This window comes from Pomacea canaliculata, linkage group LG7, assembly GCF_003073045.1.
Source record: "Pomacea canaliculata isolate SZHN2017 linkage group LG7, ASM307304v1, whole genome shotgun sequence".
Lineage (NCBI taxonomy): Eukaryota > Metazoa > Mollusca > Gastropoda > Architaenioglossa > Ampullariidae > Pomacea > Pomacea canaliculata.
In genome coordinates, this window is record NC_037596.1 from 18,940,441 (window position 1) to 18,968,140 (window position 27,700).

At 41.4% G+C, this 27,700-nt stretch overlaps 2 protein-coding genes across 2 annotated transcripts; both read left to right on the forward strand.

Annotated features, from left to right (window-relative positions):
- The first annotated feature begins 5,170 nt into the window (after positions 1-5,170).
- On the forward strand, positions 5,171-18,025 carry LOC112567496 (multidrug resistance-associated protein 1-like). Its single transcript, XM_025244187.1, is given in 26 exon segments — positions 5,171-5,431; positions 5,718-5,897; positions 6,178-6,309; positions 6,432-6,564; positions 6,567-6,619; positions 6,967-7,104; positions 7,468-7,614; positions 7,909-7,993; positions 8,630-8,696; positions 9,164-9,290; positions 9,520-9,696; positions 10,004-10,177; positions 10,416-10,584; positions 12,208-12,336; positions 12,698-12,909; positions 13,082-13,180; positions 13,561-13,784; positions 14,199-14,316; positions 14,669-14,776; positions 15,172-15,318; positions 15,679-15,837; positions 16,358-16,483; positions 16,485-16,525; positions 16,732-16,926; positions 17,228-17,265; positions 17,268-18,025. Coding segments are annotated over 26 exon segments (3,378 nt in total). The 5' UTR covers positions 5,171-5,305; the 3' UTR covers positions 17,342-18,025.
- A 3,723-nt stretch (positions 18,026-21,748) lies between these two features.
- Positions 21,749-27,489, forward strand: LOC112568021 (multidrug resistance-associated protein 1-like). The gene is made up of 7 exons (XM_025245013.1): positions 21,749-21,922; positions 23,555-23,734; positions 23,942-24,064; positions 24,363-24,491; positions 25,869-25,991; positions 26,424-26,485; positions 27,357-27,489. The coding sequence occupies exons 1-7, from the start codon at positions 21,878-21,880 to the stop codon at positions 27,394-27,396; spliced, it is 702 nt and encodes a 233-aa protein (XP_025100798.1). The 5' UTR covers positions 21,749-21,877; the 3' UTR covers positions 27,397-27,489.
- Positions 27,490-27,700: the final 211 nt, after the last annotated feature.

Consider the following 27,700-nt stretch of genomic DNA (forward strand, 5'->3'; position numbering starts at 1 on the left):
TCACTCAGTCCTCTCTGTGACGTGACATGCGAAATGTTTAGTTGATAGACACATTAAATAAATAAATTGTCACTGAAAAGATTGAGGAAAATGGAGACATTTTATAATCTTCTATATCAGGGATGGATGTGATGGTTCTAAAGTTTAATCATAAATAAGTTTACATCATAAAGAGGTAAATGCTGTACAAACAAACCTCAATGATTTGTAAGACTGCTCAATATGCATCATTTCAACACATTTGTAAACAAAAGGTAATTATTCTAAATATCTTATTTCCCTGACTGTAAAAACATTTCATTCACCTGTAGTTCCCACTATTGAGGTCTGCACTCCCTACTGCCCTACTTTATGGGGGAACCTTTATCACTTAGTGAACCTAATGACGGAACATGGTGTAATAATCTACAGACATACAACACCAATGTTAAATGTTGTTTTGTAGAGGATTTCGTTAATAATTGCAGGTTTTCTATATAAAGTTATATGGAAATAAATGAAACAACAGGAACTGGTTAGACTTCTTACATTTATAGATATACTACTGGCATACATAGCCTTTCTAAAACATTACTGATTAGTTTATTGCATCGAGATACTCTAAATATTGAATACTGACGACATCGGGAGGTTGTCCTTGATGGAACGAGCCGTGGGGGCGGTGTGATCACGTGTTTCCGGTGCCGCATTACTTTGCTGTATAAATTATTGAAATTATTCGTGCTTCTAGCTTCTGTAGTTTATATTGAGCTACATTATACCGCACTATCTGTATTTCTAAATCACATTTTAGTACGGTTAAATTATACAGATCAATGAACGGGGTACCGCTCGAACAGTTAAGCAGCTTTAAATACCTGGAAGCCACCCACTACGAGTACAAGTTAGATATCTACATCAGGATGGCGACAACATCAGCAGCAATGGCGAGACTAGATAGGTATGTGGCATAAGCCATGATATAAGGTTCACTACAAGTACAAGTTGTACAAATCCCTGGTAGTACTGATCCTACTCTACGGATGTGACACGTGGACTCTGCTTGCCGAGAACGGAAAGGAGAATCCAGGTGGTGGAGCACCAGTTCCTGAGGAGGCTGCTCCGGATCTCATACAGAGAACATAAGACTAACGACTTTGTAAGAAACAAGATGGCCACACTCGTAGGACACAATGAACTTCTAGTTTCAACAGTCAGGGGACGTAAGCTGGTCTTTGGTCACGTGACTCGGCACAACACCCTGTGGAAGACTGTCCTTCAAAGTACCCTGGAGGGTGGCCGACGCCGCGGTGGTGAGAGGAAGAACTGACTGACGAACGTCAAAGCCTGGACAGGTCGTCGTGTACAGGACTGCTGACTGTCACCCACAATAAACAAGATGGCGGCCTGACACCTGCCGCGTCTGTCCACGTGATCCCCCAACTACAGATGGCGATCAATGGATGACTCAATGACTGACTGATATATATATATATGGAGAGAGAGAGAACCCATTATTTTACCATGGACAACATTTTCTTGCATAGATAAGTTCTTTTTATGTTGGAGAGTTTCTACTAATACGGTTTCAGCTATAACTATTGAACTCCAGCGTGGTGTCACTTTATTATTAATAATATGTTTTATATTAGTTCTGAAATTCTTCTTTATTTTATGTTTATTTATTCTGTATTTATAACATAAACAGCACTATATTGATCCTCTTGATATAACTCCATGATATCTCATTGAATGCATCCGTAGAGGGAGCATGCAAAATAAGAAAATCACAGTTCTTAAACACAAATGTTTCCCTTCTTTTAGGATGAAGAGCGTCTTATCAACAATACTTTCCCAGAGTTCACCGAGTGTTTCCGCATGACCGTTGTGACGTATGTGCCCTGCGGGTGGCTGTGGTTGGTTACACCTGTCCACCTTCGCTACGTCATCAAACAGAAACGATGGAGTCGAGCGCCCATCTCGTACCTGAACACCGCGAAATTGGTGACTAACTCCTCATTATGACAAATTCAGTAACAAAACAGGCATAGAAACACACACCCATGCACACAAAGGAGTAATGACACACAACCAAAGGCAACATCAGACATTTTCAGTTTATAGTTTTAGTTTTTCGAGAGAGAGAAAGGCATGCAGACCAAACGCTCATTTTAATAGAAGTTATTTACCATGGAAAAGCTTAATCCTGGCCTCATTATCTCTTATCACCACCCACCCCCTTGTTGCCAATCAGACTATAGAATCTCTTCAGTGTACTTGAGACCACTACACCCCGGGGATTCTCCACATACATTGTGATTATTAGCAAGGTTGTCACGAGAACTATGTGCACTGACAGTTGAAGCATTTGGCAAATTAGAAAATAGTTTGAGGCTGTCATCATAACTGTTAAGTGCCCACAGTATGTGATATATAAAGATGATGAAACAACAATATTTGAGATAATAGAAGTCAGGTGTTGACATGGAAGTCGATGAGAATAAGAGTGAAAATACTTCGTTCTCAGGTGTCCATCACGACAGTATAATGATCAGTCTCTTGCTCTAGACCATCTACCTTCTGAGACAGACACTTTTTTGGAGTCCTCAAACAGTTCTCGAGTGTTCAAGTTCTCTTACACCTAACTAGGACATGTCGGCAGTAGGTCAAACTGCTAGCAGGTCAAGGTCTACTAACAGTTCTAGTCTTTGTTTCTGACCACAGAGTGTAGATAGCAGATAAGTCATCAGTACATTGATGTCCACATTTCTGAAACGTGTGAAGGTCACATGAGTTCTTCTGTCCAGGTAATGTGTCTCCTGCTGACAGTGCTGACTGTTGTGGAAACGGTCATCAAGTTCGAGGACGTAAAGATGGCGATGATACCTGCCGCCGCTTACCTGGAGGCTTCGCTACGGGCTGCCACGTGTGTAGGTCATCAACGTCGTCACAGTAATACAGAACAGACAACAATGTTGTCATTTACACTACTACATCAATATCCAACTAAATTATAATAGTGATAAAATAACAACGCCATTCCTATTACATACAGGGGTTAGTCTACAGACTCACCTGGTCGGTGTTACCATGGGAACTGGCATATTTAGAGTTTCACAGCCAAACCCATCTATACATGTATATATATATATGTAGACATAGTGTTGTCGTTTTTATTGTATTTTGTCTTTATTGGTGTATTTTCTTGCAGCTGCTGGCAGCAGTTCTGATCGTGGTCTCCAGAAAAGCAGGGATCGCCTCCCCTTGTGTGCTTTTCTTCTTCTGGACGCTGAGTCTGATCGCCAGTGTGGTCCCCGTGTACCATGAGGCTATGAGTGAGGTGAGGAGTGTGTCACGTGCTAGTCTCACAGTGCAGGTGGACCTTGTACTAAGATGTACCTGTCTACACTGACCACACCTTAATCCACATTTAGATGTTCGTCTTACTCTATGTCTTTGTTAGAAGGTTTGCACCTAACATGTTCTTCAACAAGGTGCATGAGGCTTAGACATGATGTGATGCTATATTCAGTCTGCTGCTCCAGTAAACAATAAACATGTCGACATCTGTTCCTGTTTGTTTACAGACTTACCCTCAGACCGTCCTTCACTTCTTCTTGTTGTGTACACAAGTTGCCCTCCTTGCTCTTCAGTTGTTGTTGAGTTGCTGGGCAGAAACCTTCCCTTCTGACAGCCTTAGTCAGGGACAGGTAAATACAAATACTAAGTGCCCGGATGTTAATACGTGTTTGCTTTGTATTTACGTACGTGTAGTCACATCATGCATGATCTTGTTTTATCCTTTGTGCAACAGGTAACTGCACATATTCTAATGAACTATTTTAAAACATAATGTAATATTAAAGCAGTCAGCCATTTTACATTATTCGTAGTCACTGTGTGATCATAAAGATAGAAGAGTCATGGCTCTGAGTTTTGATTTTCTTTTTCTAAATACGAACATCCCACAATGATGACCCAGAACACACAACTTCCTAGATACAACTTTAATTATGTCAAATTCCAATTTGAATACTATGATCACTAGTGTAAATATTAATCGGTTAATAAAACATATATTATATATCACAAATTAATCAAGAGCTAGCTACTATTAATTCTGATGATGTGTAATAAAATAAACTAAATATTCAACGACATTACAAGCGGATTTTATTTTCATCAGAAAACGAGTCCTGAGCTGACGGCCTCATTCCTCAACAAACTCACCTTTCACTGGATGAACAGGTGAGACAGGTGTTGTGTGCGTTCTTGTGCTTACCTTCTTGTATTGACTTCCGCTCGTTCTCGTGACATTTGCATGTGCACGTGTGTGTGTGTGCGTAAGATTTTGTCTATTCTTTGCTCTAATATATTTTGTTTACTTAAGCGCCTTGATTAGTTGAAAGGTGAGGGTGAGTGTCGCGACAGCCCCGTAGTGTTGCCTGCTGCACGTACATCTTTTGTCATTTATCCAATCATAAGTGAGATGACATGTATCCAGGTCACGTGATGTCTTCCTGTCCTAGGCTTGTCTTCATGTCTTACAAGCGATCTCTACTACCTGGCGACATGTGGGACTTGCCGCCAGCAAACCTCGGGAGCGCCATTGTGGGAAAGTTTCAGCGCGTGCTGCGGACGTGTGCTGCCAAGCGGAACGAGCAGAAGTAAGACACTGGTGTGGCTGTTGTACTTGTACAGCGATGACGTAGTGGAATGACCTGCATGACGTAGTGGAACTGACCTACATGACGTAGTGGAACTGACCTACATGACGTAGTGGAATGCACCTGCATGACGTAGTGGAATGGTCCAGAGCTGACCTGCATGACGTAGACTGTCTACAGTTTGTACCCTGACGGTTTCTGTGACGTTCTTAGCTCCCTTTGTGCGGTGAGAACATCTCTGACCAACTTTGTGCTCGGATACTTTTTAATGTTACATAGTAATGAAGTCTGTGACTATCTCTTGATAATAATAAGCTGTGTCGTAGTTGACATTTTATTTTGTTTTCAAGTTTCACTAATTCCTTAATAACTGTGATGTGTACTTTTCTTTTTTGTACTTTTTTGCTTGATAACTACTTTATTCAAGATATGACTTTTATTGTTTTAATTTTTTTCACAAACCATTGTCAATATTTGATTTTATAGTTTTGCTTTTTTTTTTCATTCATCATTCTCAGGGCTAGAACACAGTCGAGGATAGACAAAAAGAAACACGCAGAAAACGGTGTGAACGGCAACCATCATGAAATGGAAACATTCTTAAATGGAACCAAGAAGACTAAGAATACAACTTCGGGGTCCCGACACAGGGGAGAGCAATGCCAGTCCCCGTTCTTTCCCCCTGCTTCGCACCATCTTTCGAACTTTTACTGGGAGTTCACGTGCGCAAGTATCTTCAAAATTGCGGCCGATGTACTTGCCTTCTGCCAGCCAGCACTTCTAAGGTAGGTCAGTCATAGGACGGGTCATAGGTCATGTCAGTGGTGCGTTTAGCCCTGACGGTACGCAGACTATAAAACAATAAACGCGTGAACCTATAACAAACAAACACACACACACACACACACAGATACACATACTGACACAAGTGTAGATAGGTGTCAATGCATATCTGAATAGTCGTGTGTAGCTTGTGGTTATGCACATTTTGAAGTTTTATAATACGTGTGTGTATGTGTGTGCGCGCGTGTGTGGGGCATGGGGGTGTGTGTGTTCTGTCTTTCTGTCCAGTGCCTGATCCACTTTATGAAGGAGCGCGAGCTGTACAGAGTCTGGCATGGCTACGCCCTCGTCTTCGCCATTTTCGTCACCACCCTCACCGCCTCCTTCTGTCAACACCAGGCAGCAAACAACGCCCACAACCTGGCCATCCGCCTGAGGACAGCGCTCGTTGCGGCCGTCTACAGGAAGGTGAGGTCTTCACCACGTGACCCTTGTGTTTTGACAGATACTGAGAAAATTGTGAAATATTATGGCTCTGGAAGTTGTATTGATACCGATGGCTATCATCGGCTGTTCACTGTACAAGAATCGTCATCACAAGAACGTTGTGCAGACATTGTTTAGGCAAACGATTATTGGACAATAACATTTGCTTGTTCAATGTTTTGATACTTATAGTCTTATTTAAGTTTACACTGGTCAGTCCTTTATTGTGATGTCAGTTTACGCCTTTTAATTTTTTCTCCAGGCTTTGTGGATGAACAACGAGACGAAACGGGCGTTCACAACAGGTGCCATTGTCAACTTTATGTCCATCGACTGTCAGAGACTCCGAGATGTCATATTCAACGTGATCCTCAACATTTCCATCCCCATACAGGTGAGCTGTATATATACATGTTATACCAGGGCTCACTAGTCAGACAAATCATCGGAACCCTCCATTAAGCGAGAATCACGTGACTGTTAAGCCATGCTGGTTTGATTTTTCTTTTCTTCCAGATCATTCTTGCCTTCCTTTTCCTGTACAGACTGCTAGGGTTATCCTTCCTTGTGGGGGTGGGCATCTTGGTTGGACTCATTCCGATTAATCTGCGTATTTCCCTCATGGAGAAGGGGTACCAGGCGGTCCATCTGACCACAAGGACAGTAGGATGAAGATGGTCAACGAGATTTTGAATGGAATAAAGGTGAGCACCTGACGATGCATGTGTTTGCAGCAGTGATGATCGGACAATAAGAAAGGTTTAATACACGGATTAGTACACAGCAGGAACCAGCAAGCAAACAGTAAAATATTAAAGCTTTGTAAGATAGGGAGCTATTTTCTTGCAATTGTTAGCACTTTAGGAAAAGCAACTTTTATGGCACAAAGTAAGAAAGATATTTTTACACATGATAAGCACGATTGGATGCACGACAAACAAAAATAAATATAATAAAAAAAGCGAGCAGAAGAGGAAAATAAAAATGCTGCTTGAGTCCCACCCATTCATTATTTATAATAATTATTTATGTTCAAACCGATTTCCTCCAGGTGGTCAAACTCAATGCCTGGGAGGATGCGTTTGGGAAACTTGTTCACGGCATCAGAGACCAAGAGATTGCCTGCCTGAGGAAGATCGCCATCATCCATACAGTCAAAACTTTTCTCGTTCTGTGCTCGCCCATACTGGTTAGTTGTTATTTTGGTCCGTGTCACACCTCTTGGGTTTTTAATCTTTTATATATTTTTTAATTTATTTGTTTTCGTTGTATTTGTTGATATTTTTAATCGAATGGTTTACAATGTGTATCTCTTGACTTTTAACAACTTTTTATAGACTTTATTTATTTACTTGCTCCTTTTATTTCGCGCTTTTGGAGAGGTTTGATGACAATGATCCTGACTAAGCTATTTATAGACGTTTTCCTACCTTTTATTTATTATAGTGCGGCTCATAATGGCTTTTTGGTCCCAAAATTAATCTGTGATATAGAATGGAATTGCAAGTCTCGGCAATCCTAGTGGCAGTGACAGTGTTGTTGTCTGTGGCAGGTGTCTGTGGGTACACTGCTCACCTACACCTTTGTGTCCCGAGACTTGTATCTGGACCCGGCCACAGCCTTTGTGTCGCTGTCGTTGTTCAGCATCCTCCGAAACCCAATTAACTCCCTGCCCACCATCATCTCGCAGGTGGTACACGTAAGTCTTGTATTCCTACTGATGATGATGATGATGATGATGATCCTCATCATCATCTTTTTTGAATGGTCTTAATAAATAAAGCAGAAACTCAAGGCCTCTCCATTACTTCATCCTCATCATGCCATGAGCTGGACATACAGATTGCGCTGGGAATTTTTATATTAACATTAAACGAAGATGTCTGATCTTTCCTTTCAAAAAGGATATGTTTCATTTGTATGAAACATTACTTATACCTTTTAGAAACGTTTACAAGGAAGCACAACTCAGTCAACTCTTCTCTGCTTGCAGTGGATGGTGTCCTTAAAGAGGTTGCGGAAATTTTTATCCTGTGAAGAACTGGATCCGAAAAGTGTTTCTGATTGCACAGACGAAGGTGTTTTATTTGTTTTTACCCTCTTATTAGTAATTAAGTATTTGTAGGCAGGTATTCCGTTGTAGTGTCTGCTTGTCTTCGTACCAATTCCTATTATGAAATATTTCTTGTTTAAATTGCTTAGCTAGTTTTATGCTCTCAATTATTTCTAAAAACAGCCATGTGCTCCAAAAGGTTGTTGGGAGGATGGGAGGAGGAACATGTACATTGTCTGCGTGACCAACTGTAACTCGCACGGGTGGACTTTTCAGGGGAAATAACTCTAATTAGTACTTAAGTACGACCTATATATGTACTACTTCTTTATTACAGTCATCTTGTCTCATGTGCATTCTACTCCTCTGTCTGTCTGTCTGTCTGTCTGTCTGTCTGTCTGTCTGTCTGTCTGTCTGTCTGTCTGTCTGTCTGTCTGTCTGTCTGTCTGTCTGTCTGTCTGTCTGTCTGTCTGTCTGTCTGTCTGTCTGTCTTAGACAATTTACAACGTCAGGTAAGCAGTAAATGTTGACAGGTACCGGTTTCTGACAGTTATTAGTCAACCTGTATATTATTTAATTTAAGTTTTGAGGCATGTGATGTTATCATTTCTCCACAATAAGTTTTTCTTGATATGACACGCGCTACTACTTTATGTTGCAGGCGTTGCTGTTTCTATCCGGAATGGGTCATTTACCTGGGTTGAAGACGATAAGCCGACACTAAGAGAGTACGTTGACAGTGTCTCTACCTGCAACGCTCGTGTGTGTGTGTTTGTTTGTATGTGTGTGTGTGTGTGTGTTTGTGTGTGTGTGTGTGTGTATGTGTGTGTGTTTCTGTGTGTATGTTGTTGTCTGTATTCATTCACGCCCGTGTGTATGAAGGGGATGAAGGAATAAGGGAGCAAGAGATAAGAAATGAACGAGAGAAAGAATGAGCGGGTTACACCTAGAAGTACTGCTCTAAAGAAAAAATATTTTTATCAAAAGCGTCATCAAGACGTTTAGATGATAGATGATTTTCGTCCTCACGTAGTTCCTGTAGTTATCGTCTCATCAGTGTGAGAGTAACAGCCTTAAATAGCAATACATCACACAGCCTCATGACAACACGAACAGTGACAGTGTCAGGACTGTCAGTGACACGCTGTCACAGTAGTGTCATCAGATGTATCACTGTTTCCGGTTCGTTTGGCAGCTTGTCCCTGGAGGTGAGGGAGGGGCAGCTGGTTGCTGTGGTGGGGCCGGTGGGCGCTGGCAAGTCGTCGCTTCTGTCGGCTGTCCTCGGCGAGATGAGGCGACTCAGTGGACAGGTGTCACGCCAGGTAAGTGTCACACCTGTCATGTCTGTGTGGCAAATAGTGAGCAACCTTTGTTTAGCTGTATAGTTTGAAAAGAATAACAAAACGGTGTGTCCTTGTGTGTTTGAACGGTTAGAACTGATTAAACAGTTTCTTATATATATATATGCGTGTGTGCGTTCGTATGTGTGTCAGTTCATGATTGCGTCTGTTTACAAAATTAAACTATTATGTTTACCATGTCTACTCCCAGGGTACTGTAGCATACGTCTCACAGCAGGCCTGGATCCAAAACAGTTCTTTTAGGGATGGAATCCTTTTCGGGAGCAGCTTCAACAGGAAGCGCTACAGAAACGTTATTCAAGCATGCGCACTGCAGGCGGATCTGGATTCACTTCCTGCAGGCGAGGACACAGAAATAGGAGAAAAGGTAGAGGATGTGGTAACGTGAAAGAAACAAAACATTTTCCTAGTATTAAAATTTTATAACCACTCCATTTCTTACAAATGTTTCACTCACTCACTCACTTCACTCACTCACTCACTCACTCACTCACTCACTCACTCACTCACTCACTCACTCACTCACTCACTCACTCACTCACTCACTCACTCACTCACTCACTCACTCACTTCACTGTATTACGTTCTCCATGCACATGTTCCCTGACTGTAACATTAGTCATCTATGCCAACCTTTGACCTGTTGCTTACTATAAACAATAAACTCTGTCCAGGGCATCAACCTGAGTGGGGGTCAGAAGCTGCGCGTGTCGCTGGCTCGTGCCGTGTATCACGACGCTGATTTATACCTCCTGGATGACCCCCTGTCGGCAGTGGACAGTCACGTGGGACAGCACATCTTCAGACAGGTCATCGGGTCAACAGGCCTGCTGAAGAAACAAGGCAATGTTTGCTTTATGAACGCTGGTCTTGGACTAGAGTGTCAAAAGGTTTATGTAACCCTTACATCATGGACTGGTTTTATTGTTAAACGAAAAGAAGATAAAATTTGAATAAAGATGTAGTGATTTTTGTGTGTGTGTGCAAACTTTCAACATTTTGATGATCATTATAATGGTGATAACTACCATTAGAAGGGGTTACTGACATGTGCATTTCATTAAATAAACATGAATTAATTGACAGACTCGCCTGATGGTAACGCACGGCATTCATTGGCTGCCCATGTGTGACGTCATTGTGGTTATGGATGACGGCAAGATCGTCTGGTCGGGTACCTACCCGGATCTGACTCGTGATGGACTTCTCGCCAAATATCTGAACATGAGTGTTGCTCAAGATAACAGCCTGAAAGGTGCTGGTGTACCTAAAGTTGTTCTCACCTGAACTGAATAATTATAGTTGAGGCTGCTGACACAGTGGGTGAAATCAGGGTTTCAGTTGCAGACGATACGAAAGTTAGGTAGTATTGGGGTTCGATATCCTTGTGTCGCAGTCCAGTCCACTCAGCTGTAGAACGGGTATCTGACCCCTTACAGGGTATGAGGAGGTTCAGAAAATAGAGAAAAGGGAACTGGGCACTGTCTCACACAATGTTAGCCTGGGCATCACTCGCATCTTACTCTGTAATCACTGTGATGTCATGTTTACCTTTTATTTACTAGTTTACTCCTTTGTCCTTTTTTGGCTGTTAATGAACTTAAGTGAACAAGAAATATTTTCCGTTGTGTGCTGCTAGATTATGTGTCTTTTCCGTTAAATTTAATTCTTAAAGGTGGACAACACAGACTAATAGTAATTTCTTGTCACAGAGTATCTCAAGCGTTCAAAACAAACAACAAAAAAACACATCTCACAGAATGAGATGCCGATTTGCGTGTTTTAAATTAGCTGTTGTATTAAAAAAACTTTAATCATATTTTTTGTCTGTTTAAGATGCTCTTTTGGCTGACCGTGCGCAAGTGTGGACAGCTTGTGGTCAGAGACAAGTAGGGATCTCTGTAATGATCTGGTGATGACAGTTGAAGAACAAAGCATCAGCAGGTGATGTTTAGAAGGTTTAAATTTCGTTTAAACAGATAGACGAGATGGATAGGAAATGAAAGAGTGAGACAGACGAAGAACAGAAAGGTAGACAGACATAAAAGACAGACAGCGGGAGGAAAGAGAAGGAAAGAAGGTTGTAGTCAGCTGCTGACAGGACGGAATTCATGACACTCTAGGTATCACAACCTTTCGCTTCCTTCGCAGACTGGACACGGCTGATCGGCCCTGTTTCCCGTTTCTCTGGAGAAGAAAATGGAGGACAATACCAAAGATGTCGCACACAACGCTATAAATAGCACGAAAGAAGGGCAGCAACTCGTCCTGGACGAAGAGTTCGAAATGGGAAAAGTACGATATCTTGGTATCCTTGACAACTACAGCAGTCTACTTTATTTTATAGTGTCTCTGCCTTTAGACACACACACACACATTTAATGCTGTTATAATCATTCAACCACAAGGCAGTTTCTGTGAACACCTTTGGCTACCTGTCTCTCTGCCGTCGCTTTGTCAGTCTGGTTGACACACCAAAGGGGTCATCTCACTTACTGTATGTCCACCTCTTTACTGCTTTGCTACTGGCTTCGTTTTTTTTCCTTCAAATCGTAGCTGCGGAGGATGAGCACAAGGAATACGCATTAATTACGCATTAAAGTCTTCACACATCAAACACTTATTTTCCTCTTTGTAGTCGGCAGGTAACAATTATGTCAGCTTCTGGAGAAACAAAATGCAAAAAAGAAAAAGAAGTGAAAGCTCAGTAAGAGGATCTGTAGAAGTAAAATCACTGCTTGGTGGCAGTCACGTGACATTTTCACTTTTTTCAGATAAAAGGGTACGTTGTCAAAGCTGTGCTGAGGGCCTTCGGGTGGATCTCCTTCACCGTCGCCATGGTTGATTTTGTTCCTTAACAACGCCTTTGAACTCGCAGCGAGCTTCTGGCTGGTGGAGTGGACAGACGACGAATATTTACAGAACACTTCGCTGGTCAACACTACTCACTACACACAGAAAACTGTGATGTACGTCTCTGTGTATGCAGTGCTTGGAATCCTTCAAGGTGAGTGGACTGTTTATTATACTCTGTATACGTATATGTCCAGCTTATTATTGTCACAAATGCGCCATCAATGTTTAGCTCAGTGTATGTAGTCCCATGTGACATCATTTAATGTCGCCAGCACTCTGAAGATGGTTGCCGGGATTCATATCTAGTCTCGGGCACGCTGCTCTGTTTATTAATGTAACACCTGTTTACACGGCAGACTGCTTTTCTGTGATGTCTGACTCCATGAAGGGTTGAGTGAAGGTAAAAGAGAAAAACTCTGAGAAAAGAGGGGTCGATGTTTACCTTTATTGTACATGCAAAACATGTTGAATGACATTTTTTTGACTGTTCTCATTTGTTTTACCTCCTCCAGCAATCACTACCTTCTTCTTCGTGTGGATTGTCTTCCTGAAAATGTTGTCAGCATCTAAACGTCTCCATGACGACATGCTAAGATCTGTTCTCCACCAGCCAATGAGCTTCTTCGACACAAACCCTATAGGACGAATACTGAATCGTTTTTCTCGCGACATGGATGCCATTGACAGCTACCTGGCGGATCTGATGCGCATTTACTGTACAAATGTAAGTAACAACAACAAAACAACTTGTTTAGACACCACCTGTAAAGATCCTACAGCCACTGAGCTTCATCTAAAGACCAACTCCAGGTTCTAATAACAAATGTCGGTAAAGCAGTTGCAAGTGAGGACGAGTGTCGCTGTCATGTTTACACGAGATTGTGTTTGTCTTACAGGTCTTCAGTGTCATCAATGTCCTGTTCGTCATTAGCTACACCACTCCTTTATTTCTGGCTGCTGCCGTGCCGCTGATTATGTTGTATTATTGCATACAGGTGAGTGAAGTTAAGTACACTGTATATCTGTGTGTATATATGTATAAAACATTACATGAGGTGTTACATTACACTGAGTCATAGTGTGGATGATCTTTTCATAGCGCAACCTGTAAGGCGTCTGTTGATTTTAATCAAAGTTTGTTTAGTTTGTCACTAGTTATTTTTAAATCGCAGTCAGGTTGCTTCAAATTCACAGGAATGAGCACCAGAGTCATTGTAAGTGCTTGTGTTACAGTGGAGGAAAAGATGGAAAATGTTTTTACTAAAGGTGCTTTTATCGCCATTCTGTCCATCTCCTCAATTCACTTGTAATGTTTTTACTCTTCTTTTTTTCTTCTCCGTCGTCATCATTATTTTCATCGTAGTCGTCATTCTAGTGTGAAGATGTTGACTTGTGCAGACGCTGTACATCCCGTTGCTCCCGACAGATAAGGAGGTATGAATCCGTCTCTCGCTCCCCAGTTTACGTTCATTTTAACGAGACCATCAGTGGCGCCCCCAGCATCCGGGCCTTTGGCATGACGGACAGGTTCGTTGCCAAGAGCGAACAGCTGGTGGACAAGAATAATGTTTACACCTACGCTCATATTTCCTCTCTGAGGTTGAGAATTTCTGTTACACTTCTTGTCATCATAGGACAGGACTAATCTCCCTTGAAAAGGTAGCGACGTTCATCTGCGATCATTGTTTCCGGTGGGAGGATATTTTAAATAAATATATTATGTACATGATACAGCACAATATATTCTTTATATCGAAATATCCATAAACTTGGCGTCTCAACCATCCCTTACATTCTTCATGTCAAATAAGATCGCAGTCTTAAACCTGTTTGATGAACGGAACTCACTCAAAAACAAAGTCACACTATGATGTAGAGATGTTTCATATCAATTATGCACAAGCACGGAACCAAAGCAAACAAAGCTTGATTATAAAGAAAACCAGTTTTTAAGTAACATTGTAGCCTTATAATGACCAAAGATGGATATTGTGCTTGGCTCTGATTCAACAGGTGGCTAAAGCTGCGTCTGGAGTTGCTAGGCAACCTGACCACTGCATTTGCAGCCCTCTTCACCATCATGACCGAGCACCTGTCCGCCAGCATGGCGGGGCTGTCCGTGTCCTACGCAGTTGCAGGTCCGCATCTCACTCTACCTTTTCTTTCGTCATCGTCGTCGTCATCATCATACTCACGTCAGTGTGTTGCTGCTCATCTTGAAGCATTCATTGTGTTATTAAACACATGAGTACTTCTGCTTACTATTTATAGCTTTTACACAGATGTTCATGTAACAAACAAAATACGATGAAAAGAAATCTTTTTAGATGATCATTTATTAGATGTGTCAACATCACTAATATTCTGTCGTAAAAAATAGAGAGAGAGAGAGAGCTATGAGATCGCTCCCGAAGAAATGAGTTTTTGTTTTAAGCGTTCTTGCGGTACATTGAAAGACACTGTAGGACCCATGTGTATATCTTGTTCAGGTTACCACCAAGCTCAACAACCTTGTACAGAATGCCATTAATGTGGAGACAGACATCGTGTCAGTGGAGAGAATCGTGCAGTACATTGAGCTCCCCTCAGAGGTACAGTCAATGTCCCGGATGTGCAGGACAACAACGACTTCCACGCTTGCGACCATTGGGAATCTCCTCACCCTGACCACTTCATCTCTTGACTGGAAAATTACTGCGAACCTTGCAACTGGATCAATCTTTTGCTAATGACACAATGACTGTCTAGGCATCACAAACTTAAAAGCTTAATATTGTTGTCTGCTGCAAAATATTTACAATGATGTAATTTGTTTACAGTATTCGATAATGGAGAATACTCCGCATGTCTATTGAGCTGTAAAAAAAGGATGCCCAAAAAACTTTTAATAATTTTTCATGATAAAAAAAGTTTCATAAAATCCCTAGCCATGCCTTGTATCTGAGTCTTAATTCTGTTGTTTTTGTTCCTGGCATCCGCCTGACAGCCCGCCTGGGTTGTAGAAGGACATCGCCCACAGGCTGACTGGCCACGTGACGGCGACATCCGGTTACAAGGCTACAGCACTCGCTACCGCCCTGGCCTTCAACTCGTCCTCAATAAAGTCACTGCGCATATTTGTAGCGGAGAAAAGGTCAGTCTACTGACCCTCAGAAAACTCAGCTAAAAGATCACCAATCTACCCAAACAATAATACTAATGAGAGGACGATCATTAGGGCCATTGTCTGTCATCTTCATATTCTTCTCTCTCTCCTTTTATTTTTTCTGTCCTTTTTAATCATGAATAATTGTGTGTATATGTGTGTGTGTGTGTGTGTGAGATAGAGAGTTAGAAAATGTGTTTGATGTGTGCGTGCGTGCGTGAGTTCGTCCTTCTCTCCCTCAAACGCCAAGACTAAAGATTAAAAGCTTTCACTAGCTTCTGAATAGCATCCTAGGAATGTGGTGAATGTAGTGCACAGACCTGTCGTTTCTCTGTCGTCGACGAGCAGATCGGCGTAGTAGGCAGGACTGGTGCCGGCAAGTCGTCGTTGTCGTTGTCTCTGTTTCGTCTCATCGAGGCCTCGGAAGGCAGCATCGTCATCGACGACATCAACATCGCCGACATTGGACTTCACGACTTGCGATCTCGTCTGTCCATCTTGCCTCAAGTGAGATAACCATTGGCTCTGTGTCGATGTGATTCTGTGCCAACGTTTTCTGTAATGTTATTCCTATGTTGACCGTGGCTGTGTTTCTTGTAATGTTGTAGCTGTTGTTATGTTTGCTGTAGGTCTGTGTGATGGAGTTAAGCTCCGTTGGTTCAGTGACGGACATTCCTCTTTGTGCTGATCACCAAACGCTCTTCATAGCCTAGCTACAGACTAGTGCAAAATATTTTGAAATATTTCTGAGGAAAACTCTCATTTTTTTACGATTATGTATATCCAGTACCGATGTTAATTTAGTTTTAAATAATAGAACACCGTCTTCTTTAAATGATCAGGTCACCGTGGTTTGTAAAGATTCTTCTGCACCGTTCTGTGACCTCGTTCCTCAAAACACTTCTTTTGTGTCTTGTAATTCACGTGTTGCGTGCAGTCCACAACTTTGTAACCAAACATCAAAATAAACCATGATGCAGGCTGACAACACAAAAGAAGACTGACATTAACCATCTTATGTCTCCAGGACCCAGTCTTGTTTTCTGGGACCTTGCGCTTCAACCTTGACCCCTTATCCAAGTTTTCGGACGAGGAGCTGTGGTCCGTTCTCGAGCAATCTCATCTAAAGTTTTTGTGGAATCGCTATCCAAACGACTCTTGACCATGAGGTGGACGAAGGAGGACATAATCTCAGGTAACAGATTACTTCTTTTTATTGCCTCCCCTTAACACTGCTAGTTTCATAGGGATTTTTGTTCTCTCCCCTTTTTCTCTCTCCTATTTTTTCCTACTTCCCTCTGTAACCTTGACTTTTGAGAAGAGCACTGTACTGTTAGAAACGTTATTGATGTCAACGTGGAGACATTACGTCACCTCATGTTACGTGTGTGGTGACGTCAGTGTGGGTCAGCGCCAGCTGGTGTGCCTGGCCAGAGCCCTGCTCCGCAAGACGCGCGTGCTGGTGCTGGACGAGGCCACAGCCGCTGTGGACATGGAGACAGACGAGCTCATCCAGCGGACCATCCGCTCCGCCTTCAAGGAGTGCACAGTGCTCACCATCGCCCACCGCCTGCACACCGTCCTCGACTATGACAGGTAATGTGACTGTCTCTGTCTCTACACTGTCACATGTAACATGACACAACACAGTGACAGGTAACATGACACTCTACACTGCGACATGACTGTCTTTACACTGTCACAGGTAACATGATGATGATGATTATGATGATGCGGAGGAGGAGGAGGAGAAGGAGGATGTAGTAGTTAATTTGATAGACAAGTAGATGATGTCAAGCCTCAAGATTATAAATATGTTTAGTACAAAACAAGAGGATTAGTGTTAAAGCAAAAGGGGGAAATCACATAAATATGAGAGAACTGTTTTGTTTGACAGAATCTTGGTTCTCGGTAATGGAACTGTCCTGGAGTTCGATTCCCGGACGCTTTGCTGAAAGACAGTAATTCCGTGTTCTTTAAGCTTGCGCAGGAAGCAAACTTGACCTCATGACCAGTCCCAGCCTGCAGCAACAACTATGATGTACACAAACATTGTCATGTAAATTGAAAGAACATTGAGGTCAGAGACTTGAGCTGTAGTCATCATTAGTGTCATCCTCAGTGTCATGTCAGTGACAGGCTGCACATGCATGTCTTTGGCTGTGTGTCAGACTCTAGGAGCCTTGTGACTCTCCGCGTGTTGTTTTTGCGGGAACTCTCATCGTTTTTCTAGTCACATTCTTTGACTTAATCATTGAATATTACTCGTCTGCTTTCTTGTTAATTTATTCTGACGATGTGAAAGAAACAAGAGAGATATGAGGACAAAATGGAAGACTATCACGTTTGATCTTGTATCACGTGATCGCACAGTGCGAGCTAACTGCTCCACACGTGAATGTTTTCTTCTCTGATTCTTTAACTTAGGTACATATGTTTAATTTTATAAAAGCCTTTCCAGAGAATAAGGGCCGATGAACTCAGTAACTACTTACTTCTGATAAGCTAACACAGAAACATTTTGATTGCCGTGATCTCTTGTTTGTCCGACTGTTCTGGGGTTCATCCTAAAGGAAGAATGAAGTAGTAGCTTTACACGATTTATTAATTGATAAATGTTGTGCAAGTACTTAATAATTTCTAAAAACAAAATAATGATGTGTTTCAATTAAAACTTCATGAAACAAACTTTATCTTGCAATAAATCAGTTTTGTTTTCTCCTTGTGGCTTATTTTTTCATTCACAAAAAATATTTTATTGTTTTTTCCTTTTCTCTAAAGCACACACTGTCTAATGATGATGATGATGGTGGTGGTGGAGGTATTGATGGTGGCGGTGGTGGTGGTGGTGGTGGTGGCGGTGGTGGTGGTGGTGATGGATGGTGATGATGTCTCAAACCAATTATATAATCTTATCAGGAAAAAATGAAATCCAAGGCACGCTATCACACGAATATCAAGCTTCTGCAGTTTTTGATTAGAAGCCTGAGTGACATCGCTACACAACTACTTGTGATACTTGCACTTAGAGATAGGTCACGTGACTTTGCTATCCCAAGCTAAGGTGTGTGCGTAACACCGCTATCTGTGGTGATATCACTCTCTGTGGACAGACAATAGACATTTATCACAATTTGAGGAGGTGATAACCTTAGGAAGACTGACCACTCTCAGGTCGCATGCACTGTGACACACTGCGCATGCGCACCTCTTTGCTTTTACATCCGGGGACGAACTGTTTGCAGACGGCAGAGGAGTGTAGTGAAGCTACTTAACAAATGATGTCAATGTTGTACATCAGACATAAGAGCAAAGAACAATTGAAAGTTAACATTTTGTCAGGAAATCAGTTTTTTTTTGTATCAAAGTCAACGGACGAGGCACGTGAGCCACTCACAACACGCTAAACAATTCTCTTGCATTTGAGATAGACCGGAGGTTGTTAATAAAGACTAACAAGAACCAATCAAAAAATGATACATTTCTCATCAGTCTTGGAACAGTGAAACATGGAAAATACCATACTCAAATCACAATCAAAGGCAGCAGGATGACTCTCCTTGCTATCAAGTTCTGTGTACTACAATGGCTTCGACCTGTGGTGTGACTGGTCTCAACACTTCTAGTCATACTTTACCTTTTATTCTTTCGTTTGATCACCAAGGTAAAGATCATCAAGTAAAATGACAAACTATTACAGCGATTACACTTACTAGGTCTGCACACACTTAACAATACAGACCACCTTCAGAATTTTTTTTTTTTTCATTCGCCTACAGTCAATGTCTTTTTAAGAAAGAGTTCGCCAAAACTGTTTTAAAAAAAAATATTGGTTTGACAACTCTACTGTCCAGCTGTTACACAAACCTGTTTGTGGACATGTAATCACACAATTAAGGGTCAAGTTGCTACTCACCTCTAGTGGAGACTTGTCGAGACCCGCTAGACTCCATTGTGCTCAGTCATCACACCAATGATAACAAGGCGATGAGAGTCTTCGTGGGTCAATAGGTCGCAAGAATTACAGAAGTCATTTGTCACACTTCTTCAAAGGTTCTTCTTCATCATCAAAATCATCTTTTGCTTTTATCTTTGTTGTTTTACTTTTATTTTTTTTTTCCTTCTGTATTTGGTTTAGTCGTCACATATGACATCCCCGCTGATTTATTTTCTTTCAGTTTTTAGTTTTGTTTTTCTTCCTTTATTTTTTCTTTGTATTTTCTTTCCATTTTTCTTCCGTCTTTGCTTTTAATCTTTTCTTCTTCATCTACTCCGCTTTCTCTTCTCCTTTTTAAATTTTATCCTCAAACTCTTCTTCCTTCTCAATGGTATCCTCATGCTTTTCCTCTTCCTTCTTGTAGAACGATTTGCATTGTATGGTTTGACATCTTAGAAAAAAACGATTATGTGTCCTTGCGGGACAAATATTATATAAGGTCAACGATAAATATTTGCATGAGGTCAACAAAGATCATGTTTACCTACGGACCTCACCACATGATAAATACTTTTCTCTATGTCGTGTCGAGGTTAGGCTCAGTGCTAAAAGTTCACCGAGTAAAGGATCAGTCACAAATGTTGAGATGCTGATAAAGCTCGTGCTCCAATTAGTTGTTTCTCGCGGTAGATTATCTGAAGCACGGAAATCAAGGGCGCAATAGCAATCAACTAATTACAGTCTTTGAAATATGGAAAAGTAGTTTTAACGACGGCAATGATGACGACGATGATGATGATGACCTCAATTTTGGATCTCCTCCTGCTTTCTGTGTCCCCGTTGCAGAACAGGAATTTGCAAGATGTCAAGTCTCGTATAAATATGCTTGTAACTTAACTCAGCGATGATTTTATCGCAAATGGAAGACATCCGCTAAACTCATCTTTTTCAAATCCTAAATCCCAGATGATGATAATTAATAAAAACGGTAAGGATAACAATTTCTCCATTTTCTCTTGATGAGACACCAGCACCTAAACAGGCAGTGGCAAATATATTATTTCCAGCTTACATACAGACTTTCGTTACACAAAGAAAACAAATAAACAAACGAACAAAAGCACAAACAAGAAAGAATCAAAGAACATAAGTACGGGTGTGCTTTTCATGACCCAGAAAAAAAAGGACGAAGATAAGCAGACCAAGGTTCAATTTCTGTAGCACGATTTCTTTGAGCTTTTTGTGTTTCGTGAGACCAGTCCGTGGCTTGCCCATGATGTATCATTCTGTGATATATCTCAAGTCGCCCTGTCTCCGATTGTCGTATCTTCGCTGATTTCCTTCTCTTGCATCAGCGCTAATGTCGTCCTGTCAGTTCATCCCTTATCTCCTCCTGTCTTCCTCAGGTATGGGGACAATTGTTACCACTTTTCTTATTTCATAGAGACAACAAACATAATCTGGAGTCTAGTTTAATTAAAGGCAAGACTCAAAGAGAAATGTCAGACTGCTTATGTGGATGCGAACCTGCTGCTTCCTGTCAAAGTTTTTTTTCTCTCCTCATCGTTTAACCTGCTCTCCTTTTCTGAAAGCAGGTGACACCCGAACATCTTAATTACGTTTATCTATCAAGAAATCACGTGTCGATATCAATCACATGATCAAGATGTGAACTCTTGTGACGCCACTAAGTACAGCTGTGATTACTACGCTACCCCTTTATAAACTCATTTTGTAGAGAATCAACGAGTTTACGGACAAATAATTGGGTCAGTCAGTGGCCACAGCTTTGGTAACGGACTTATGTGTGTCCTGGTTAAAGATAACCAAGGTCTTTATTTCTCTCTCGTTGTTTTTGTCAAAATAGCAGGACGTAGACGTGGAGTCAAAACTGACAAACAGTTTTATTCACAACACACATATAGAGAGAGATGGACAAAAAGCGACAGAATATATTCATACAAGAGGAACTTTTACATAATAATTTTAAACTTGTCTTCAAGCAGACGAAAAACTACATAGCTTTCACAACAAGTGAACTGGGCGACCTCTGACCCTCGATTTTACATAAAAGTATAAACAGGGAACAGTTTCACATCTAAAGCTATGAACATGTGAGCAGCTGGATGTTGTTTGTTCTCTCATTGTGACACGGACGGAAATCGCTGGCATGCTTTGACGATCCAAAGGAAATAATTGCAGACACTTATAGATGCAGTCAGATGAACTAGCATATGAACATACAGACAGACAGGCTCCTGGTCATTGTGATGTAACGAACTCCCCCAAGTGCTACACCAAGAAGATGCTAACACACGTATTGTCTTTCCATTCAATGCTCACACAATAGGCCGATAAAAATGACGGGGGCAAAGTTCACGGCTGTTGGAGTTGCGTATGGTCAGAATATAGCCGAGCGTCTCAGGAGTATCAGGGAGTGTCGCCCCGGTGGCCACATCACAGCAGCGTTACCCGGTAGTCATTGCACCAACATCGCGTAAGTGTGCGCATGCGCTGTGAGCAGACGACGTTTAATCAAAAGGAGGTGAGACGTGCACCTCGCTCATTGACCCTGTGACGCCCTGTGGCGTGTGAGGTCAGCTTTCTGTCATGGACAACTCTACCACGGGATTCTGCGGGGGGTCACCTCTCTGGGTAAGTAAGGTGCAGTGATGGGACACATTGGCGGCTTGGTAGTAACAAGCTACGAGGTTTAAACAGATTTCCTTTCCTCCGAAAACAAAGCTGTTAGTTATGCCAGTGCTCTCACCTCCAATCAACTCCTGTCTTCTCTCACACAAGCAGAGCGGGTAGACAGCGCTTCTATAGCTATGGTATCGCTTTTATATAGTTAACGTGGTTGTGATGTAGCTATGGTACAGTTGTGATATAGCTCTTATGTCTCTCTCATACAGGTCTGATGTAGCTTTGAAACAAGTCTTTTTTTATATACATTCCTCCCTTGGAAAGAAAGATGAACAATTATTTTGACTGATTTTGCATTCAAATCCACCGCTAGTGACAGCTGTTATTGGCAAAAGGACAAATAAAATAAGCATAATTACCATATACACAAGGAACATATTTACCTTGTGTCTTTCAAAGTATACCTACGTTATACTGTCTTGTTAGACAAACTACCAATTCCTCCCACTTCCCTCCAGCAAACTAGTTGCTTGTCTTGCAAGACGAAACATTCCCGGGGAGGGAAAGTGTTTATTGAGAGATGATCTCTATCTCGTCCACTACAAACATACCGGGTCTAAATATAGAAAGTGTCCTGACCTTAACCCCGGGTGTGTTATGTGCGATGGTCCGATTATAATTTTTCAGGTCATTATCTTTTTTTTTTTACTTTGTCCTGCTACCTGGCCTTGTTTCCCACAACTATGTGATCTCAACATGTGGATTGCACTTCAAAACCTCAATTACTACTTACAGTTGTAATTACTACTTACAGTTGTAATTAGGACGAGACAAATGACCTCTGAACGTATTTGCAGTCCTCAAATGAGCATTCATTCATTCATGGAAATCTTTATTAGCCGCACAAATGATGTGTTAATGGCGGAGGATGCAATTATAAATTTGCATAAAGTTTACATACAAATATTATGTAAAAGATAATATATATATATAAATACATATAATTATTATATATGTGTGTGCCAAGGCATGCACAAGTGCTAGATATGTCAGCCAGAAGTACAAACACTGATTTTCCTGCTTACAAATGTAAGTTAGAAAGTTCGGAAATCCCCAGTAGATAAGTAGTATCCATGCGCGGAAATCGTCCATAGAATGACCTCCTTGTCTCGGGAAACAGTTTCTAAGTCACACTGGCTGTTCCTGTCAGCTGGCGAGTTTTCTTTCCCTCAACATCCTGGTTGTTAAACAGCTGAGTGTTTGGCTGACCTCCCACCCACCCCACCCCCTCCCGAGTGTACAGAAAACACGAACAGGACGTGTGTGAGCCGACTTCTGTATTGTTTTGTTTTCTTCTTCATTTTACTGTCAAATATCATGAGCAACACTGGTGGACCGACCGATAGACAGACAGACAGACAGGCAGGCAGGCAGGACAGACAGACAGACAGACAGACAGACAGACAGACAGACAGACAGACAGACAGACAGACAGGCAGGCAGGCAGTATATAAAAAGACACTTGAGCACACATGAGCAAAGACTGTATGTACACATAAAGAAGGAAATAAACAGAACTCCAGGGTGATTTTGTCATCATTTTTAATTTTGTATGAAAACAGAAACTTTTATTCCTCCCAGGACGAAGAGCTCCTTATAAACAACACCTTCCCGGAGTTCACCGAGTGCTTTCGCTCCGCAGTGCTATCGCACGTCCCCAGCCTGTGGCTGTGGTTGGTCACTCCAGTGCACGTGCGTTACGTCATTCGACACAGAACGGAAGTGACGACTGCGCCATGCACGCTCCACATCGCAAAACTGGTGACTTGCTAGACTTCCTGTGTTAATTAAACAAAGACTGTGTTTACAACAACCTGTTGTCAACGTTTGCACTGTTTGAGACATCAGTAAAGAAGTGTCCATACAACATAAAGTATCAAATATATAATGAAAAAATGATATAATGACATAATTACATAATGATGAGAAAGTAAGATTGACTCTGTGCATCACACCCTCTCTGCTCAGGCGGTGTGCGTCCTGCTCACTGCCCTCAGTGTCACAGAAGGTGTCCTAAGAGTTCAAGACTCACATCCTGCTTTGATCTCCGCCGCTTTCTACCTGGAGGTCATAATACGGAGCGTCACCTTTGTGAGTTAATTAAATATATTTGCTGGCGGTGGCGGCGGCGGTGATATATGGCTACTCTATTCAAATAAAATCAAGACAAAAAAGTCAGACCAAGTCTATCATTTAAGCCTAACTTACCATATGACTTGTTTCTTCCTTGTTTAAAAACATGTTGACTTTGCTTCCTTGATATTCACGAACTTAGTTCTGTCTTCTTTTTTTTTATATATATATATAATTTGTTTTACTTGTATCACTCAATTAAGTGAGCATGTCTATTGTAGTTTTTTTTCCTGCGACATTGTGTTTCTGTTTTCAGCTCCTTGCTGCAGTCCTGACCAGCATTTCGAGAAAGGCGAGGATTGCCTCTCCTTGTGTTCTCTTCTTTTTCTGGACGTTAAGCCTTTTAGTCAACGTCGTTCCTGTCTACCACGCTGTTGTGAGTGAGGTGAGGAATGGCAGGATTGCGGTCAGTTAGGCCAGACCGTCATGCTTCAGTTATTAAAGGGCTAGGTGTGACTAAGCCGATGATTATCTCCCCGTATGATGACTATGATGACTGCCCCCTTGGAATTGTTGACATGCATTGTATTTGCAGGGTAGGTGCTAAAACATTTTTTGCGAATGATGTTCCAGATCTTTACATAACACCTTACAGAGGATAGTGCTTATACGTCCTTTTAGTTTTGGTGTCCATTAACAGGTGAAATATAGGCATAGGTGTGAGTTACCTAAGACAACTCTATATCAGTTATCAAGTAGTTGCGTCGACGCCATCTTGAAGTAAGACCAGAAGAGGATGCTCCAAGAGATTTCGTTTTTAAGCACAGCCACCTAAGTGACTCACAAAACAACATTAATGAAAGTTTTTTTAATTGTCGAAAAATAAATAATTCTTTTACGTCCCGAGACTAAAATGACATTCAAAAATAGTGTTATCGAGTTGGTGGGAAAATCACAAAAGTGAAAAACAGAAAAGAAAACATATAGCATGGAACCAGAGAGAAAAGAACTGTGAAAGACAGAGAGTGGCTACACTTGTCCCGGCGTAAAGGATTTTCTGTCGTCAAAGTGATAGATACAAAATGGGATGACAAGCCTTGAAGATGTTGCCATGAGACTGGCTAAATAAATGGAACGGAAGAAATATGGAGACTGGGAACAGATGAAACAAACATCGATCAGTTGTCATCATGGTGGGGGCAGGGCTGAGCCCTAGGGTCCTCCAGAAGACAGGGGCCTTTGTTATCGAGTAAGTACAAAAGGGAATTAAAGTATTAACCAAAGAAAGAATAAGCAATTGATTCATTAAGTCTAGCACCTGCTTAGCAATAAATTTCTCGGTCGCCCCTTTACGATGACAAGGGATCAAAGTCAGGTGCCGCTATTGTAACGAGACCATCGTATCGATGTCTTTTTATTTATTTTGTCTTTATAGCTCATTCCTTCTCTGTGTCAATAATAATTCTCTTTTTCCTTCTACATAAGTTTCTCCTGTTCTCTAAATGATCTTCATACTGACTAGCTTTCTCAAAAACTTAAACACACTTATCGAGAAAATGCATTGAAATAATGATGACTAAAATGTTAGATTGGGGTTATTTGTTCGCTTTGGATGCTGACAGATTAGATGAAAAACCTTTTTTCCTTATCTTCAAGTTAAAGGTAAGTGCAGTTGACTATTGTGTTATGTAATGACGGAGTAACGTGTATCTTTGCTACACCAGTCACCAACAGGAAGGAAGTGCTAACCGAAACAAAATATTTACGCTAATTAAGTGCTAATGTCCCACTCAACGAATCACGTGTCTGCTGACGTGTGCAGACCACGCCCTCGCTGGACGGTCACATGATCGTGCTGTGCATCCTGCTGGGGATGCTGGTGGTGCAGTTTTTCCTCAACTGTTGGGCGGAGCCTCTGTACACTGATGAACTGGCTGAGAAACAGGTACGAACACGTGTGCACACACTCACAGACATTCGTCCTTCTAGTCTTCCGTGATAATCACAGACAGGGGAGGGTGAGGGGATAGCAAGGAGGCTGAAAGACGGAATACCTTCCTGTGCGTAGCTAGTTACATAAAACCCACAAGTCTACTCAGTAGTGTTTGATCAAGGTGTGCATTCAATATTACTTACCTACACTGCATGAGTTTATTCAACCTGTTTGTGAGTGTGAATGGAAATTGTAGATTTTGTAAGGTCAGCTGAACATTTCATGAGAATGGGAACAAAAATGTTTTGTGAGGGTGGACAAAGCTGTGTGTGGGTAGGTGGCAAGTGTATAGCTGAAAGGGAAAATAATGCATAGAAAAGAACACACAAATGTGCAGACTTTAAAGAAGTCATGAGTCTTATGGGTTTTTAATTATTATTTCAGAAAACTAGTCCTGAAGTTTACGTGTCATTCCTCAACAAAATCACCTTTCACTGGATGACCAGGTAATGCCATTCTAACATGTTGCCATGTATTTGTGTGTTTTGGTACCATGACAAAAGTTGATAGTATCATGGGGTCAATTCGATTCTCATTTAAAGATTGGAATTATATTTTCAGATTCAAATTATTACAATATTTCGCTAAATAATATTATACAAGTGTATTACGCAATCTAAATAATATTTACAGCTCTGAATATGTGAGCTTTTGATTATTTTATGTCAATGAATTATTTATCACTGCATCCCTCTATCATCTATCATCTAACACTGGAGATCTAACTTTTATTTGAGAGTTGTGTCCCTTCGCCTAGCAGGCTGACGGATGTCGGTTCTCCTTCTTTTGTTTATGTTTTGTGGCCGTGCTTCGATTTGGATAAAAGTGTTGGACCTTCACAATCACGTGTGCTTCTGATGCGTTTTCTTCCTCTTGTGGCCTGCAGCAGGACTGTATACAATTTATATAATGTATATAATAATATTTTGAAGTGCGAACTGTCTGGATCTATTGCGGAGTACACTCAGCTCTGCTTCTCTCGCTTCGGCAGCGACCTAAGCTGCATGGAGTAAACTACAGTGATGATCACTCTCTTGCAGTTTCATTTGATGACATTTCTTCATATTCTCAAGATTCACTCAATATCTTCCCAGTATTTTTTTTATATCACTGACCTCGTTCTCTGGAGTCATTACATTGCATCTACAGTTCTCGCCCTTTACTGTCGCCGCACAGCGAGCGACATCTTGCAAGAGAACAGAAATCCTCCGATCGTCTTGTCACGACCATATAAAATGAGAAGCTTATTTTATTTTGATAATTCGGCATCATCCTTTGCGGTTTTCTCTTTAACTTCTCATCGCAACTGTCTTTTAGCTTCATCCTCGTGGCCTACAGACGGAACGCTGCAGCCTGAAGACATGTGGAACCTGCCGCCAATAAACGTGGGCAGCTTCAGCATCGCACGATTCCAGCGCGTGTTCAGCGCACTGGCCGCCAAGAGAGAAAGAAAAAGTGAGCGACAGCTTGCCTTTTGTCCTTTTATTATAAGGCTGGCTATTTGTATGTATATTTTAAATTTTAAATCCCAAGTGCTTCTGGAATGAAAGATAATGGACCAGATTAGAACAAAACTGATATAGTGCGAAATGTCTGCTCTGGTCTAAGGTGGTAATATTTTAGTAAGATGGTCACATAATTAATAAATTAAATAAATAAAC

What these genes read in the sequence shown, in the direction of transcription:
- LOC112568021 (XM_025245013.1), top strand. Translation starts at nt 21,878, where the DNA reads ATGGACAACTCTACCACGGGATTCTGCGGGGGGTCACCTCTCTGG. An exon ending in ATGAACTGGCTGAGAAACAG is followed by an intron (nt 25,992 to 26,423) that starts GTACGAACACGT and finishes TTATTATTTCAG; the next exon opens with AAAACTAGTCCTGAAGTTTA. An exon ending in ACCTTTCACTGGATGACCAG is followed by an intron (nt 26,486 to 27,356) that starts GTAATGCCATTC and finishes ACTGTCTTTTAG; the next exon opens with CTTCATCCTCGTGGCCTACA.